General features: G+C 42.1%; 1 protein-coding gene across 1 annotated transcript in view; it reads right to left on the bottom strand.

Moving 5' to 3' along the window:
- LOC106834056 (neuronal acetylcholine receptor subunit alpha-7) overlaps nt 1-15,746 on the bottom strand; it is a 107,136-nt gene extending 91,390 nt beyond the window's left edge. The window contains exons 1-2 of the mRNA XM_014845482.3: nt 15,583-15,746; nt 15,173-15,312 (exon numbers count right to left, since the gene is read on the bottom strand). Coding sequence (XP_014700968.1) covers nt 15,173-15,312; nt 15,583-15,628 — 186 coding nt within the window. The 5' untranslated portion in view covers nt 15,629-15,746. The remainder of the gene's footprint in view (nt 1-15,172; nt 15,313-15,582) is intronic.
- Between the last annotated feature and the right edge of the window lie 952 nt (nt 15,747-16,698).

The raw sequence follows: 16,698 nt of genomic DNA, 5'->3' as shown, positions 1-16,698 counted from the left end.
ACTTGATAGTTGTGGTACAATAAAAAGTACATATGTCTAATCTCTGTCCCAGGTTTCCGACATGACACGGAGCTTCAAAAATGCTTGGAATTTCCTGAGTGACAGGAACACCTTTGCTATGCTAATTAAGAATCTTATGGCAGAGGTCCCCTGAATAGATTCAAGAAGAGGGCTGGTCATCAGCAAAACCCTGGATGAGATTAGAGGACTGGAACTTTCAACTTGTGGAGCCCAGGGCCACTTCAAAATACCTCACAATAGTACACTGATTATTTTGAATTAGTTACTTGAGAAGGAAAAAGGGCGTTCTAACCCTCCTGTTTCTGCTCCCCCTGAAACAGGAAATAAATCTCCCATGTGAAAGATGTTCTCCCTGTGTCCTTACCACCAGAACTAGGGAATGCAGGGCTGAGAAGCTGCGTAAACAAACCTCGCTCATTTACTACTAAAGCCTGCACTCTGCTTAAATCCCTCACAAATTACGTCCCTCAAATCTAAGTTTCTTTGTCCTGGCATTCTTCACGAATTTCTTTCTTTGTGTAAAAGGTATATATATACTGCCTGCTGTGTTCACTCTCCAAGCATCGTTCCTTTTAGGATCTCCAATACATATGTATTAAACTGAGTTTTTCTCCTGTCAATCTAGTCTTGTGTCAATTTTATTTTTATTCCAACCAGAAAAAGAAAGGAAGGGTAGAGAGGGAATTTTCCCCTCCCTGACAAGTTCAACGTCCAGGGAGGGGAGGAAGTACAGGAAATTGAGCTCAAGAATGTGGCTAATAATTTAATCAATCATGCCTACAAAATGGAATTTCATTAAAAACTCTGGACAACAAAGTTTGGGAGAGATTCCTGATTGGTGAACATGATGGATATTGGACCATGACAGATCAGGAGAGTGGTGAAACTTGGCTCCATAGAGACAGAAGCTCCCATGCTTGGGACCCTCCTAGACCTTGCCCTGTGTACCTCTTCATCTGGCTGCTCATTTATATCCTTTATAACAAAACAATAATTGTTAAGTATGGCACTTTCCTCAGTTGTGTGAGTTGTTCTAGTGAATTATCAAACCTGACAGGGTTTTGGGAAGCCCCAAATTTGCAGGCAGTCAGGCAGAAGTGCAGATAGCCTGGAGTCCCCATTTGTGGCTGGCATCTGCTAAGGGCAGTCTTGTTAGGGACCTTGCCTTTTACCTTGTTAGATCTGGTGCTAAGTCTAAGTAGTTAGGATGAGGACTGAATTCGACTGAAGGACACCCAGTTGGTGTCAGGAGATTTGCTGACAGAACCCAAGAGTGAAAGAAAATAGCAGTTCACCAGCTGTTGCCTAGGGAACAACCAATTCAGTTTCAAACAGGGAGAAAAAATGCTTCAAAAGATATGTCTCTAAGAATGTGAAAGATACAAAACTACATGTGTCTGAACATAAGGAGAGCAATTTACACTTCTACGGAAAGTTTGGGGATGAAACAGTGATTGTTAACTTGAAAAATTCAACAACTGGAAAAAGACAATAGCATTAACTCTGAGGAAAATAAAAAGTTATACTAGAAAATCAATATAATCATAGTTCACTGTATGGCTCCCATGTGAAGAGTCATTTCATAATTATTTTAATATACACACTATATATTAATTTAACCCAAAATGATGACATGATTTCATTGGGAGAATATGGGAAGGAAAGGGGAAGTGTATTACTTATTGGGGGTGAGAGTGAATGGAGAACTAAATCCTCATCTTCAGTAATGGGAAGTCCTTAGATACTGACCATAACTCTAAACCGAAAAGAAGTAGTTACTATAAGCATTTCATCTAGAGGTACAGATGTAACTCTCAAAGAAACAGCTAAGAGTTGGAATCCATCGCTTCTGGGAAATGCAAATGGAGGCAAAGGTATGAATAAGCCATGTAGAACTATTTTAGTGTTTAATATACGTGCAAGAATTGTATTAACAAAAATACAAATTTTTAAAAAGTATCACCACCCACAACAGTACTGTGACATCACAGAAAGTATAATTTTAAGGAACAAGATCCACAAGGTATGGTGGTGTTCCAGAGTTCACACAATTATGGAGGGTTTGACCTCAGTTTTAAACTCTGTTCTTATGGACCCAAATCTTGTATCTCTCTCTGAATCTTCCTAGTAGTAACTTGCAAACAAGTAAAGTGTTTTGATATCATGGGAATGAAAAAGATTAATTCTGACTAGAAAGGATCCAGAAATCTCTTCATAGAAAGTATCATTTGAACTAGGCCTTGAGCAATCTCAGGCTGCTTTTTGCACCCAGGGAAAGTGCCTGGATGATTTTCCTCCTTTCTTTCCTGACACTCCCTGGCTTCAGGTTTGGTCTGGGTGAAGGATGAAGCTAAGTACAATCCACTGCATGACTCCTGATGTGGGGGTCTACTGAGCCCACAACAGTTTGTAAGTCATCTGTAGTTTCTCACTGCATGGTGCCTCCACTATTAAAACTACTACACACTTGAGCCAGGTTTGGTGGCCAATCAACAAAAAGATGTGTAACAGTACATCTGACAGGGCTGCTGCAAGGACTGAAGAAGCCTACTGCAGAAACAGGGATCAGTGTTTCCTACTGCTGTCATCCCTCTGATCTTGTAATCCGTGGTGTGCATTCAGAGTCCTCGAGGCCCACAATGCTTCTCAAGGTACACAGCTCTACCTCCCACCCCTTGATGTGTGTGCTCTGTCCTCCCTCCGGACTCTGATGCCTGCTTCAATGCCTTCACCATTCAGCAAAGCCACCCTCCCTCCCAAGCCAGTTGCAGAGAGCTTTCCTTGATGCATGTATTAGTCAGGGTTCTCCGGGGAAAGAGAACCAATAGAATATATATATAATGTATATAAATAAAGAAATTTATTATGGGAATTAGCTCATACAGTTATGGAATTTGAGAACTCCCACAACCTGCCATCTGCAAGCTGGAGAACCAGGAAAACTAATGGTGTAATTCAGTCTGAGTCCAAAGGCCTGAGAACTAAAGGGCCAATGGTGTTAAGCTCCCCCCAGGACTTCGAAATTGAAAGGCCCACGAACCAGGCGTGCTGATGTCCAAAGGCAGGAGAAGATGGATGTCCCAGTTCAAGCAGAGAGAACAAATTTGCCCTCCCTTCACCTTTTTGTTCTATTTGGGTTCTCAACACACTGGATGATGCCCGCCTAGATGGATGAGGGTAATCTTTATTCAGTCTTTCAGTTCAAATGTTAATCTCTTCCCCAGAAACACCTCATAGACACACCCAGAAATAATGTTTTACCAGCTATATAAGCTCTCTTAGCCCAGTCAAGTTGACACATAAAATTAACTATCATAGTGAGGTCCCATCAGAGCAAGACACAGTACTGTCCCTATTATTAACATCTGCTTGCTGTAGCTTTTTCCCATCTACCTATTTATCTATATGTCTGTCTCTCTATTTTTGCCTTTCTGAGTATTTCCGTCTATCACTTGCAAATTTCATATAGCTGGAACTTTCACAACTGAATCTAGGGTCCCTGTTTTTAAATAGGTGTATCTCCTCATTTCGCAAAATAGTGATTATGGATCAGACTAGGCTTGTTTCTGTCATCAGAACATGTTTCTGTTTTCCCATAGTATTTTGTTGTGTTTCCTAAAACAACTTCTAAATATTATTGGAATTTTCGAGTTTCTTAGTTCCATTTTTGCCCTTAGGGTTTGAAAATTGTATAACCCGTTTCAATTCTTATAGTGGTTATTTAAAAATTGGAAAACACATGTTTCCACTCGTTTTATATATGTGTGTGTGTGTGCGTATGTGTGTGTGTATTTGGTTACAGACTTCCGTTAACATTTCAGGGATGTTGTTGTTTGACATTTATTTAGGCTTAATGACATTTTTTTCTGATCTCTGACTTTGTATTTCTTATAGCCACTTTGATTTGTTTTTGTTTTTTCATAACTGGATTACATTAACAACTCTTTCAGATAATTTGTAGGTTGTAAACCTTGGAACCTTGCATATTTGAAAACTTTGATTTGTTTTTCTAGTTGGCTTCGTAGAGATTTGGGGGCTAACAGTAAGTTTCTCACCTGAGCTTTGACATCATAGCTCACTGTTTCCTCAAACCTTGAATCTTCTGATAAGACATCAGATGTCATTTTCACAAGCATTCTTTGGCAAATGATTTTCATCTGTTCTGGATGAGTTTAAGGTTTTTTCTTATACTTGGTGTACTAAAATTGAAGTACTCAGTGGGTCTTTCACATCTAAGTTTTCATGCCTTCTTTGAACTCTAGAAGCTTTTTTAAAAAAATCATTTCTTTGGATTTGTACTTCCCATTTGCTCAGTTATCTCTTTCTGAGATTCTATTAGACTCAAGTCAGAATTTATTCCAATATCTACTGTCAATCACTGTTTCCAAATATAATTTCCCACTGCAGGGCTTCTTGGTAAAGGTAGATCCAGGGCTGTAGTGGGACGTATGTGACAAGCTTGGGACACCTCATTTATTTTGTGCCACAAAACAGAGAAGCTACCAAGGATCACAGAGACCAGACCAAAATGGTAGAGGAGTCAGCCTGACAATCTGAGCATCAGGAACAACAAAACTGCAATGAAATAAAACACATCAGATACCCCAAAATCAACAATTCCAAATGATGATAAAATCTCATTGGTCACCTATTTAAATACCTTGAATACTGTATAATACATTTAAAGATTTTTTAAAAATACATCCCGAAACAAAAAATATGAAGAGGACTTGGGTTCAAGTCCCAAAATGCTCTCTGCCTAGACAAGAATGGTCTTAATTATACAACACCTAGTTTGCATGATCATCAAAGAAACAAAAATAAGGTTGTGAAAGGGTTGGAAATCTTTAAAGGTATATATGTATAGATGATGTCATTTTAAGGCTCTTTTTAGATACAGACATGGAGATTTACACCTCAAGTCAAACAACCAAAGCTAACTATTAGTAAGGGAGATGGGCCCTGAACCCCTCCCACTCCAGGTCCATACCCACAGCCCTTTCCAGATATCCTGGCAGATTTAATGGTAAAGTCAGCAGGAGACTCATTTTCCCCCAGAGTAGCATTTCTGAAATACGTGCAATCTTTCCTACCCATTCCAAGGCACCGAACTATCCCATCCTGCTGTCATTTCCTCTATTTGAGACCAAGTGCCAAGCACTTTAAAAGCGCCTCTCTCTAATTCTGTGTGCCTTCTTAAAGTGATATTTGGAAAGAGAGAGGAAGCCAGTGGAAAGCTGGCTTGACGACACATCAGTGACCAGCTGCTCTGGCTGATGCAAAACACCACTGGAAAGGAAATACATTTCCTGTCATGACTATTCTTTTTCAGTTTTTAATTTAATCCACTGCCCATAATTTTCCCTGGCATAACATTGAAGGTGCCATCTGCACACTGTTATTTTAATGCACACCCACTGTTTACTGACAAAGGGTCATCCTGGACCACAGCCTTCACATTAATTGTTCCATACATAGGAACAGGATGATAGGGTCCACCGCCCCACTCTCTCAAGGAAAACGAGGTAAAAGGAACTCCCTGTGGCTGCGCACTGTCTCCTAGCTCAGCTCCAGTGTGCAGGTTGCTGCATGAAATCTCTCTCACTCCTGGGACCCTAAGGCAGCACAGACCACGCCCTGGCCTAAGGACTTAGAAAAGTTTCTGATGCAGATTCTATTTCCTCTGGAGCTATAAACACAAGACCACTAATAGAGAGAAAAACAGAAGCCTCAAACCCAGATTTGGGGAGATTCTCCAGCTTTAAATATCTACACTGCCTGTAATTTACCTAGCTTAAAAAAAGAGTATCTCCTGACTTCCAATTGTCTATAGGATATGCCCTGAAGAATAAGCAGAAACACCTGAATGTTTGCAAATATCAGGATTCAATGGACTTTGTCCATTTTTATCAACATACCTGTTATTCTTTAGTTTTTATCAAGGAATTTTATTGATCCTCAATCTGCAGATATTTTAGGTAAATATAAAATATTGTCCTAAATGATTCAGTCACTATTTGCTGAGTAACTACAACATTTAATGAAAATTCTAAAAGTAACACTTTTGGTTTTTAAAAGAAAATCTTGTAAAGAAGTTTTTAAATGTTGGTTTTGTTTTCTTTTAAAAAAGAGTTTTTAAAGTTTTTCACCAGTTGATTTTTAAAACTCATAAAATGTTTCATTGAATATATAAGCTATGAATATAAATATTCTTTTAAGGTAACATACTAAAAATTTCACTACCTCATTAAGACGTCTGAAAAGTCAGTAAAGAAAGGTTTTAAGTTCTTAAGACACGTTGGAAAATTTTGTTTATTTTCCTTCAGTATCAGATTATAAGCAACCAAAACAAAAATAAAAACAAAGTCATCTGCTTCTCATTTATGAGCCAACAACCTTTATCATGAGACCCTGTTAGCTCAGGGTCAATCTTCCTCACCAAAAAAGAAAAAAAGATTCTGTTCATCAAAAGACACCACTTATCTGTAAGTACATTCTACTTCAATTAAAAGTTTACAAAAGAGAGAAAGAAAGAATATTAAAACAGTGAAAATATATGCCAAAGAGTCTGAGAAGATATTTGCAGAAACATACAATTGACTAGGAAAAATAAAACAAAATGAAAAACCAGATAAAAATAGGCAAGAGACATGAATAGACACTTGTCCAAAGAAGACACCCAAGTGGAAAATTAAGAAATGAGAATGTCTTCAACTTTATTGGTAATCAGGGAACTGCTAATTAAAATCACAAGGAAGTATTGCTCCACATCCCCCAGAAGAGTAAATTAAAAAGACCGCACATACCAAGTGTGGGTGTGTATGTAGAGCAGTGAGAGTTTTCATGCACTGCTGGGGAGAATGACAATTAGCATAACCATTTTGAAATTGTTTGCCTTCATCCGGAAAAGTTAAACATACGCCTCCCTATGACTAGCAAGTTCACCCCTATGCATCTACACATGTAACAGACAGAAGCGCAAACACAGGTGTATCTTTACACGTCACAGACAAATGCAAACACCTGTATCTATACATGTGACAGAAACACAAGCACATGTGCATCTATACATGTGACAGACACGCAAACACATGAGCATCAAAAGTCATAGACAGTAAGAATATTCATGGCAGTGTTCTTCATAATAGACAAAAGCTAAAAACAATCTACCCATCCATAGAACAAGAAATGTTATTTTCACACAATGAAAACAAATAAACTACAGCAACAGGCAATTTGGGTGACTCTCACAAAAATAAAATTGAGAAAAAGACATTAGACCCAAAAGAATACATTCTGTATGCTCACATGATTCTGAGGAGAATATAAAGTTCGAGAAAAGGGCAAAACTAAACCCTGGTGCTTGACGTCCTGCTAATAGTTTTCCACCGGGAAAGTGGGGAAGAGCTGTGGGGAGGAGCAACGTGAGTGGGCTCACTTGTGATAGTTCACTGAGTTGGTGTTGATATCGTGTCACATTGGGTATGTCTATACTTATACCACAATTCAAAGTTTAAAATAGGAATAAAGACTGACTTCCAAAATGAAACATGACTCTCTGAGTTAGCCAGTGTATTAACGGTTCCTTCAAATGTCAATAAAACATCTTAACAGAAAACAGTGAATAAACTAATGTTTCCTGACTAGTGATTTCAGTTGTAAATTTTATCAGTTTGAGCTTAATCAAATCTTCCCCTGCAATCAGTGAGCAGCCTCAGCTTAATTTTCTTAATCTAACTACCACCCCCCACCCTCCTGCATAATACATTGTATGTGTGAGCTTTTTAAAACACACACATTAGATTAGAAAACTGTTTTACAATTCTGAAGTTTCAAAATAACTTGAGATCTGCCTGAACACTTGCCTTCTCTCCAAAATAAAACACTCCGGCTTAAATGCCTTCTCCCTGGCATACAGACACCACCTCTTTTACTACAGGTGGGAATCTTTACAGACAATTTACCTTTCAGTGATCAGAGAGTAAATTCCCCACGTTGAATCACTGCACAGGTGGCATTCATTAACCAGGAGAGCTACAATTCCACCCCCACTTTGTGCACCTCCACCTGCAAGTGGGACAGGACAGCTCCTTCATCTACTCCCTGACGCCGAGCCTGAAGCCTCAAGTCCCACAGCTCATTCTCCTGCAGTGACTTTTAACCCACGACACAGGATTTTATACAATTCCTTATTTAACCTCATGTTAGTTTCAATCATTTATTTTGGCTTTCTGAGAGCTGTGATTCCACGGCTTTTTCTCTTGGAAACTTAAACATATTATGTGGTCTTATTCTGAGATTAAAAAAAATCAACAAGGACAGGTAAGAGTAACAGGTGTGGGTGTGTCTGTCTTTATACACACATAAACGTGCACACAGACACATTATTTGACAATAGTTTTGAATTTTATTTTTGCTAAAATAGTTTATAGCTGATATTGACTTTGACTAAGGAAATCACTGAAATAACAGGCAGGAGAATTGCTATTAGAAGGTTCCAAGTGACTTTCTTCTTCTCTGAGAAGGAATCAAACACTACCTAATCCTAATAAATCAATAAGAGAGCAGAGATTTTCGTTGGCATCCCTCCATGACAAGACTATTTCTCTTCCTTTAACAGCATGTCAGGGATGAATCAGGGGCTCTGAGAGAAGTGAGCCCTATGGGGAATATCCTCAGTGGCAGACTTGAAAGGCAACATTCACAGGAAAGATTCCTTTAGTAAAAGTGCCTATAATCCTTAGTCTCTAAAGATAAAAGAATTTTGGATATTTATGTCCCAGAGCTACAAAGAGGTTTGAGAGAGAGACAATTTCTACCATAATAAATCTGGATCAACTATGAAGGTACATTGTAAACAAGTTTTAATTTAGAATTTCAGTTCTGCTACCAGCAATGCTGAATTACATGATTCTCACCAACTCTCCAATGAGAACAATTAGATAAGCTGTAAAAACACAATCATCATGCTCCTGAAGGCACCAGAGAACTAAGAGGGCAATGAGGAACTGCAAGACCAGGAGCGGGGAAGCCTGTGAGAAAACCAGGGTGTGGGGCCACTTTTCCAGAACCACGCACTGATTCCTGAAGCAACACCTCAGAGGCCAAAAACGTAAGCAGATCTTGACAGACTCGAGAGTTAGGGGGACAAAACAGGAGTTCAGAGTTCGTTAATAGAAGGAAGACCCTAGTAAATTCTCTATATTTACACCCTAGAACATATACACAAAAATCAGAAACAGACCAGCCCTTTCAGGAATTGGAGCCCAGCTCCCCATCTTCTCAACTACTAACTGGATTGAGGTGATTTGTTCTTGCTGGTGCCGTAGCCTGGATGTTGGTCACAGACAAATATAAAATTGGAGGAAGAGAGTATCCTCAAGACCCTCAGATTGTCTCTACAATTTTTTCTTTTTTTTTAAGATTCCCTTGTTTGTTTTTTTTTTCTTTAGTCAGCCCTGAGCTAACATCTGTTGATAATCTTCCTCTATTTTTTTTTTCTTCTTCTCACCAAAGCCCCAATCCATAGTTGTATATCCTAGTTGTAGGTCCTTCTAGTTCTTCTAGGTAAGACACTGCCAAAGCATGGTTTGATGAGCAGTGTGTAGGTAATCGCCAAGGATCCCAACCAGCGAACCCTGGGCTGCCGAAGCGGAGTGCGCAAATTTAACCACTACGCCACCCAGCCGGCCCCTCTACAATTTTTCACATATAATTCTTGGGACAAAATAAAAAAGCAATCACATGTAGAAGCAATACCATGAATCATTCAAATAAATACTTGTAAATGATTTCTAAAATAAAAATAGGAATAGGGATTGAATACATAGTGATGGTGAGAGTTAAACAATAGTGGGGAAAGAATTTAAAACTCATATTTGTTTACTATTGGCCTATTTTATCACTTTAAAATTAATGCCTGCTAATATTTTTTAAGGCACCATAATGATATTATGCCATTCTAATTTTTAAATATTTCCCTACACATCCCATAAACACAGAGAAAAGAGAGCATGAACTGCACCAGAATGCCTTCAGTAATGGTGATTTGGGTGATTTTTTTCTCCCTCAATCCTTCTTTTTGTTTAATTTGGTTTCCTGCACAAAACATATTACATTTGTAGTTTTAAGAACTATCACTCATAAAAATATTATTACTTAATTGTACCTTGGGTTTTTTTCACAGACTGTCTTCAAGGTATATAATTTTTACAGTTAATATTTGATATTAACTTAGAGTTTTAGCATTTTCAATAGTGGCTAATAAATGCAAAATCATAAGTCTGACAAATTGAGCAAAGGCCCCCACAGGGATTTCAGGTAACACACAAGCCCTTAGGCTATCGGGTTCCACCACCATGCCTGTCATCTGTAGCAGCAAACCCCAAATGCATGACCACTTAGGTCTACTGTCTTGTGGTGAAAGCTCATAAAACTTTGCAATCCAAAATCTATAAAATACACAAAATCATTCATGCATAATTATGTTTTACATTTGTGTATAATTAAGTGTTGAATCATATTATTCATTTTAAATACCTTACCTTCTGGACATGCTTTCATAACTGTGCACATTTATTTTATGCAAATAAACACTTAGAAGGCCTTTAGATGTATGTGTACAGGTAAATGACTAAATGGCATGAATAAAGTAGAAATATTATGGAAACTGTTGGCAGTTTGGAACCTTACATTTGCATCACTTCAAAATGATTTCTTATGTGTTATCTCATTCCCAGCTCAGTTACAAGCCCATGATGTAAATTAATAATCACCATAAGTCAGAGTATGCATTTAGAAAATATTTAGGTACTTTCACACAACAAATTTATCTATGTACCCACATCAAGTTTATATACACAGTGATATATCATACATTGTATGTCCAAAGTATCTCTGGAATCTGTCCACTTCTCCACATTCCTATAGTGACTATTCTAGTTCTGACCGCTTCATCCCTGGCCTAGACTTTCCCTCCTCTAATCTATCCCCAACACACACTGCCCTTAGCATCCTCTGTCTAAATGCGGATCTAGTTACATCCCTCCTTTCTTTGAGAATCCACCACACCCTCCCACTCTCCACCTAGTGCTTCACACCAAGGGGCCTGCTGAATAGCTAGAACAGACCACAGCAGGTAAAGTAATCTCTTTGAAAATGTATATTTTGTCTTTTAAATATATACACATTTTTTCACTCTAATCTATAACTTGTACTTGTTGGATTTAATACAAATATCATGGTTTGGACTGTTTCCATTTCCAGGAAAATATGCGATAGCAAGCTAATCTTGCAGCTTCACAAAATCCCTAGCACACTACCTCCTCATGCCCTTGGAGGTACCCAGACTAGGGCGCAGGGGAAAATCTAAACTCTGCAGAGGCCCTCAAGACACCACACGCTCTGCACCCCTATCTGAATCCACCTCCTTCCCCCTACCAAAAAATAATTCTATCCTTCATCTTGTAAAGTGTGTTTCAAGAATATAATTCTTACAAAAGGGTCTGCTAAAAAACAATTAGTAGTTGGTCAATACTATATGCCTCTTACAGAAATTCTCAATGAACATAAGCACATTACATTTTCTGAGATGTCTTGCAGCAAAACTTGCAGCCAAGATTAAGATCAGCTGGGAGCCAGTGTTCCATTGAACACACCTTGTTGAAGGTGTACTCTCCTGCACCGCACCCTTAGTCTTTCCTCACCCTGTTCCCTTCACCTGGAAAACCTTTCTTACTTCCTCCCATTGGCAAATTCCCACTCACTTTTAGAAATCTAACTACCTCCCCTTTGAAACCATTCCCAGCCACTCTAACTGGATATAAATGTTTTCCTCTATGTGTATATGTATCACACCATACAGGCATTTATGTTAAATTACACATGTGGTAATCTTAGATTTACATGTCAGTCTCTCTAGCCAGACTGGGAGTTCTAAAAGTAGAAATCATCCCTTAGGCATTTATGAATTCCCAGAATCTATCAGGGTCCACAAGATGAGCTCAATAAGTATGTGTGGAATAAATTGATGAATGAGTAAATAATCTTTCACAAAAATAAAATAAGTAGCATCATGTGCCATCTTCCCATCACTCTAGCCAGGAAATGCCTGCTGGTAAAACGAGGAACAATAACAAGATATGGGGGGAATGGTCTCTGGAACAGCCCAGTTGGAAAGGGCAAATGACCCCTGAAATTGAATTTGTAAAGAGAATCTTGGACCAGTCAAGACTTTGCCACAGGAATCACTTATGAGAACTACTGTGTCTCTGTCCAGGGTTCTGAGATTCCAGCTGGAAAGCCCGGTCTCTGCTTCAAAACCAAGCAGAGCCAAGTCCGACTGGAATACGAATGGCTGCATATTTCATTATTTCTGATACAGAGACTTATTTTTCACCCAGGATCTCAGGACAGTCACATTAAATCAGTTACAATTCAGCCAGTTTAAAGAAAAAAAGCTGACCTTGTCCCACAAAAAAAGTTACCAGCTCTTGAGGATGCAGAAGATGCAAAGGACTCTGGCGTTAGATGTGGGTTTTCCTCATAGACCTGCCTCTAACCAATGACAAAGCTTGGGCAAGTGACCACACTTTTCTAGGCAACAGCTTTTCGAACTTTGAGTTGAGTAGTTACATAAATAAGATGAAGCAAAGCTTCAGTGAATCACCCACATGTGGGAAGCACTTTCTCTTATTTAATCCTCTTAAAACTCCTTGAAGTGGGTCTTACTATTCTCACTTTACACATGAGGAAACAGGGCTTAGAAAGGTAAAGTAGTTTGCTCAAGGTCACTCCATGAGCTCACAGCATTGCCTGGCTGGGAAGTTCAATGAGTTCATGGATAGATCCATGGCCAAGATGAAACCAAGGCTTTCTCCCTGCCATACCCTCTCATGACCTCTGTCTGAGAACAACCATCTTCAAGTGTTTCTCTAACACTGGAATGTTGATGACACACAGCACACAGTGTTCGTGATTTATGTTATTTTTTAAGTTTCCTAACTTGACAAAAGTTTGTGTTTTATTTTATTTTTCAATAGTCATATCGAGTAACCCTAGCTTCTTGCTAAATTTCTCATAAAACTCCAAAATCCCTCATATAATCTGATTCCTTAAAGGTATCTTAAAGAGGCAGTGGCACCCAGGAAGAAGACTGCAAATTCTTGGTGAGCACCTCCTCTCCAAAAGAGGTTGCCACAGCCTTAGGAGGTCTGCTCCACTTCCTCCCTGCTCCTGCTCCTCAGCTGAGTGGCACTGAACTCTCACATCACATCCAGCAAGCACAAGGACCACTCCAAGAAAGGCAGCTGTGGAGCACACACACAGCATGAAGCACTCTGGCTAGAGCCAACCCTGGGCGAGTAGGGTGGGTTTCACTTTCTCACCCCATCATGCACCACTTGTGGAGTGAGTGTCTTGTTAGCTCAGCTGCCTGGTCCCCTGTCATGTTGCGGGGGAGGGTAGTTTTGTTTTCTTTGGTTTTGATGAAAATGATCATAGTCATGTATCTAGCTTTACGATCTCTCAAAGTTGCCTCCTCATTCTTTAGCTGATCACAGTGACCAATGAAGTGCTATCATATCCGTTTTATTAACGGGAAAGTACAGACTCGGGACACTTATGAAACTTACCTAAGATGAACCATCCCGAGATGGGCAGAGCCAGAACCCACCAAGGCTTCCAAGTACAAATCTGGGGCCCGTCAAAGTAACAGAGCTGTTGCTCCATGAAGTACTTGACTCCAAAATGCCCCACAGCCTTGTGCCACTCCCAAAGTCTCCACACTTGCCTTTCTCTCTGACCTGGCTTAGCTCAACAGTAGCGCTTCTCTTTCAGCCTCTCCTCCGCCATAACTCAAAATTCTCATCCTTTCTCCTTTCCTGTAGCCCAAGGCCTTTTAAATAGCAATATGCTCTTTTGTAACCTATGCGACAGCACTTGTCTTCCTTCACAGTTCTCCTCTCCTCATAACTCATCCATGTCACCACATGTACATGGAATGTGTTAAAGCACAGTTCTATCTGTAGGAGGAAGTACACATTTAACACAGTTGTAGTATAAGAAAGGAAGCAATTCATCGCAGCAATTGTAACTAGGTGAAATGATCTAGCACGCATTAGTGTGGGGACTCTTTTTCTTGTACGATTATGAAATATCCCCTGTCTTCTTACACCACTTATCTGAACCCCTCTAGTGACTCTTAGCAGTTTCTAGGTGAAGTTGTGGCTATCCTCATAGCTCCTTCCTATCCTATTCTTCTCTCCCCCTGAACACCATTGTCCCTGTGTCCCACCCCTGCCCTACACTGCCCCAGAAATGAATCCAATGCCTTGTGTAGACTATACACTGAAACCCACTTATAATGAATTAAACACTTTTTTAAAATAGTTGTAGGAAGGCTATTAAATATTCAAAGCAGTCTAGAAGAGCAAAAGAACAAACTTACACAGGTATTGCACAGATTTGCCAATCAAAGTGAGCACTAATAAGCCTGCAAGGCAAGAAGCCCATGGCCGGGAGCAGCCCTCTGAAGAACAGACAAGTGTACCTTGGGTGTGGAGCTTGCTCATCATCAGAGCAGGAACACCAGCACTACCCTCACCAGCAAGGCAAAAAAATGCTTGTTATTGGAATGGGGTGGCAGGGAGTCTAAATGTTCACAGCTGGCCCTCTGCCTAGACAGATTAACCACCTGCAAAGCCCAGGGCCAGGCCCCTATCCCAAAAAGTCTACATTCCACAGGCAGCAGAAAAGTCTAGAAATGTCTAAATTGACACTGAATGACAGACTGCATGCCAACACACCATAAGTGGTACAAAATATGACCATTGGGATCCTGTGCTTGCTGATTCCTGGCTCGGGCTAGCGATACTTTCACCCTGAGTTTCTAAGCTGAGGGAAAGGCGGGACTGAAATACCCACGACAGGTGGCCGGAGCGGTGGAACATGCTTCGCCCGGTTCCTCGGAGGGCAGTGAATCCGAGGCATGCAGTAGTGGACAGGCCCAGGTCAAGTCAGAGCGCGGGCCTGCCTCGCCCGCGGCCAGCTACACTGTCTGGGCCAAGTAACACTGCCTGGCCACCGTATGTATCCACAGTACCAGAGCCCGCGGCAGGGAGACAGCAGCCCTGGGGCTGGGGCCAGGACTCACCACGTCCATGATCTGCAGGAGGCTCAGAGAGAAGTAGACGGTGAGCGGCTGCGAGTCGTTGGCCACGGGCCTCTCCAATGGATTGTAGTTCTTGACCAGTTCTTTGTAGAGCTTCCTCTGGAACTCGCCTTGCAGGGACACTTAAGGAGAGGAGAGCCCCGCAGGAAGCTCAGGGAAGGCCGGCAGAAGTGCGCCCCACGCCCCCTGCCCACGACCCCCGTCGCCCAAATGTTGCTGCCGAGACATGCGGGACTCGCCCTCCCTGGACTGCCCCTAGAAGCTGCCCCCGCTGCCCCTCGCCGGCTCAAGCCCCCAAACCTGGCCTCGGTGCGGGGCACACAGAGCCGCCCAGGATGTGCCCAGGATCCCGCGGAGGAGGAGTGGAAGGCTGGGAGACCTGGCGGCTTTACCGTGCAAAAGCGACGCGGCCAGCGCCAGCCATACGGAGCGGCGCATGCTGGATCCCGGAGCTGCCGCGGGCCACCGCGCCCGGCGTCTCGGCTGTCGGCGCGGGCCTGTGCCTGCAGCCGCGGAGCCACCTCTCCCGGCTCAGCTCGCGCGCCTTTAAAGAGCAGAGCGCGCGTCCCCGCCCCCGCGCGCCTCTCCACGTGACGAGTCCCGCCCCCGCGCCCCCATCCCGAAGCCCCGCCAGCCCACCAGAGCCGGGTGGCTCGGCGGCCGCCCGGGGAACTGCAGCCGGCGGGTGTGAGCGGGAGGTGCACCTTGGTGCAAGGGTCTGGACACCACGTTCCGCCTGCCTTGTCTACACCGAGCTGTCTCTCTGCACAGCGCCTCCGGCTACGCCTGGGGCTATCCAAGGCCGGACTCTGCTGGTCCCTTCTGTCCTTTGTCCCCACTCCGCTCCCACCCGCTCTCAGACAGAAGCTGCGCAGGGCCATTGGGGGAAAGCTGGGACAATTCTGGGGTCCAGTCTTCCAGTGCCCTCTTTTTCCCCACGCCAGTTCCTGGGTGACAGCGACCGGGAACCAGGCTCCCCCAGGTTCAGAAGTCTCTCCAACCAGTCAAAACAGACCTGAGAGGAAGCCCCCTCTTACCTCCCGCCAGTTCTGGGTGTTCTTTTGGCAACAACTTGCTGGGCATCACCAGTCCGATTTCAGCTAGGTTCTGGAAGTGCCGAGACGAGAGGCGAAATATCTGCCAGGAATGCATTCTATAGGGGAGCAGAGACGCTGCAAAAGTGTGTGATGGGATTCCCGGTGGATATCCTCTATCTCATTCTCTTTTAAAGGAGATTCAAAAGATTGAAAAGTGAACTCCCAACCCATTTCTGGAAGGACAGCCAAAACTTGGTGGTGTGATCTGAGCTTTGGTTGAGCCCAGGAGAGAGTAACTGCCAAGGGGAGGCTCAGAGAAGACACCAGTCAAAGGGGTCAGGGGCTAAGTCGTGTCCTAGATGTTGAAGAGAAAGCATGGTTCTGAAAGAGGAAGGGAGAGAAAGTACTGAGTTGCTGCTTCAGGAGCAGCGGAAAGCTCTGTCCGTTTTGCTCACTGGCAAGCACGTTGCC

Source organism: Equus asinus, chromosome 2 (genome assembly GCF_041296235.1).
Source record: "Equus asinus isolate D_3611 breed Donkey chromosome 2, EquAss-T2T_v2, whole genome shotgun sequence".
NCBI lineage: Eukaryota > Metazoa > Chordata > Mammalia > Perissodactyla > Equidae > Equus > Equus asinus.
The sequence above is the reverse complement of the archived record's forward strand: the minus strand, read 5'-3'. Positions and strand labels throughout refer to the sequence as shown.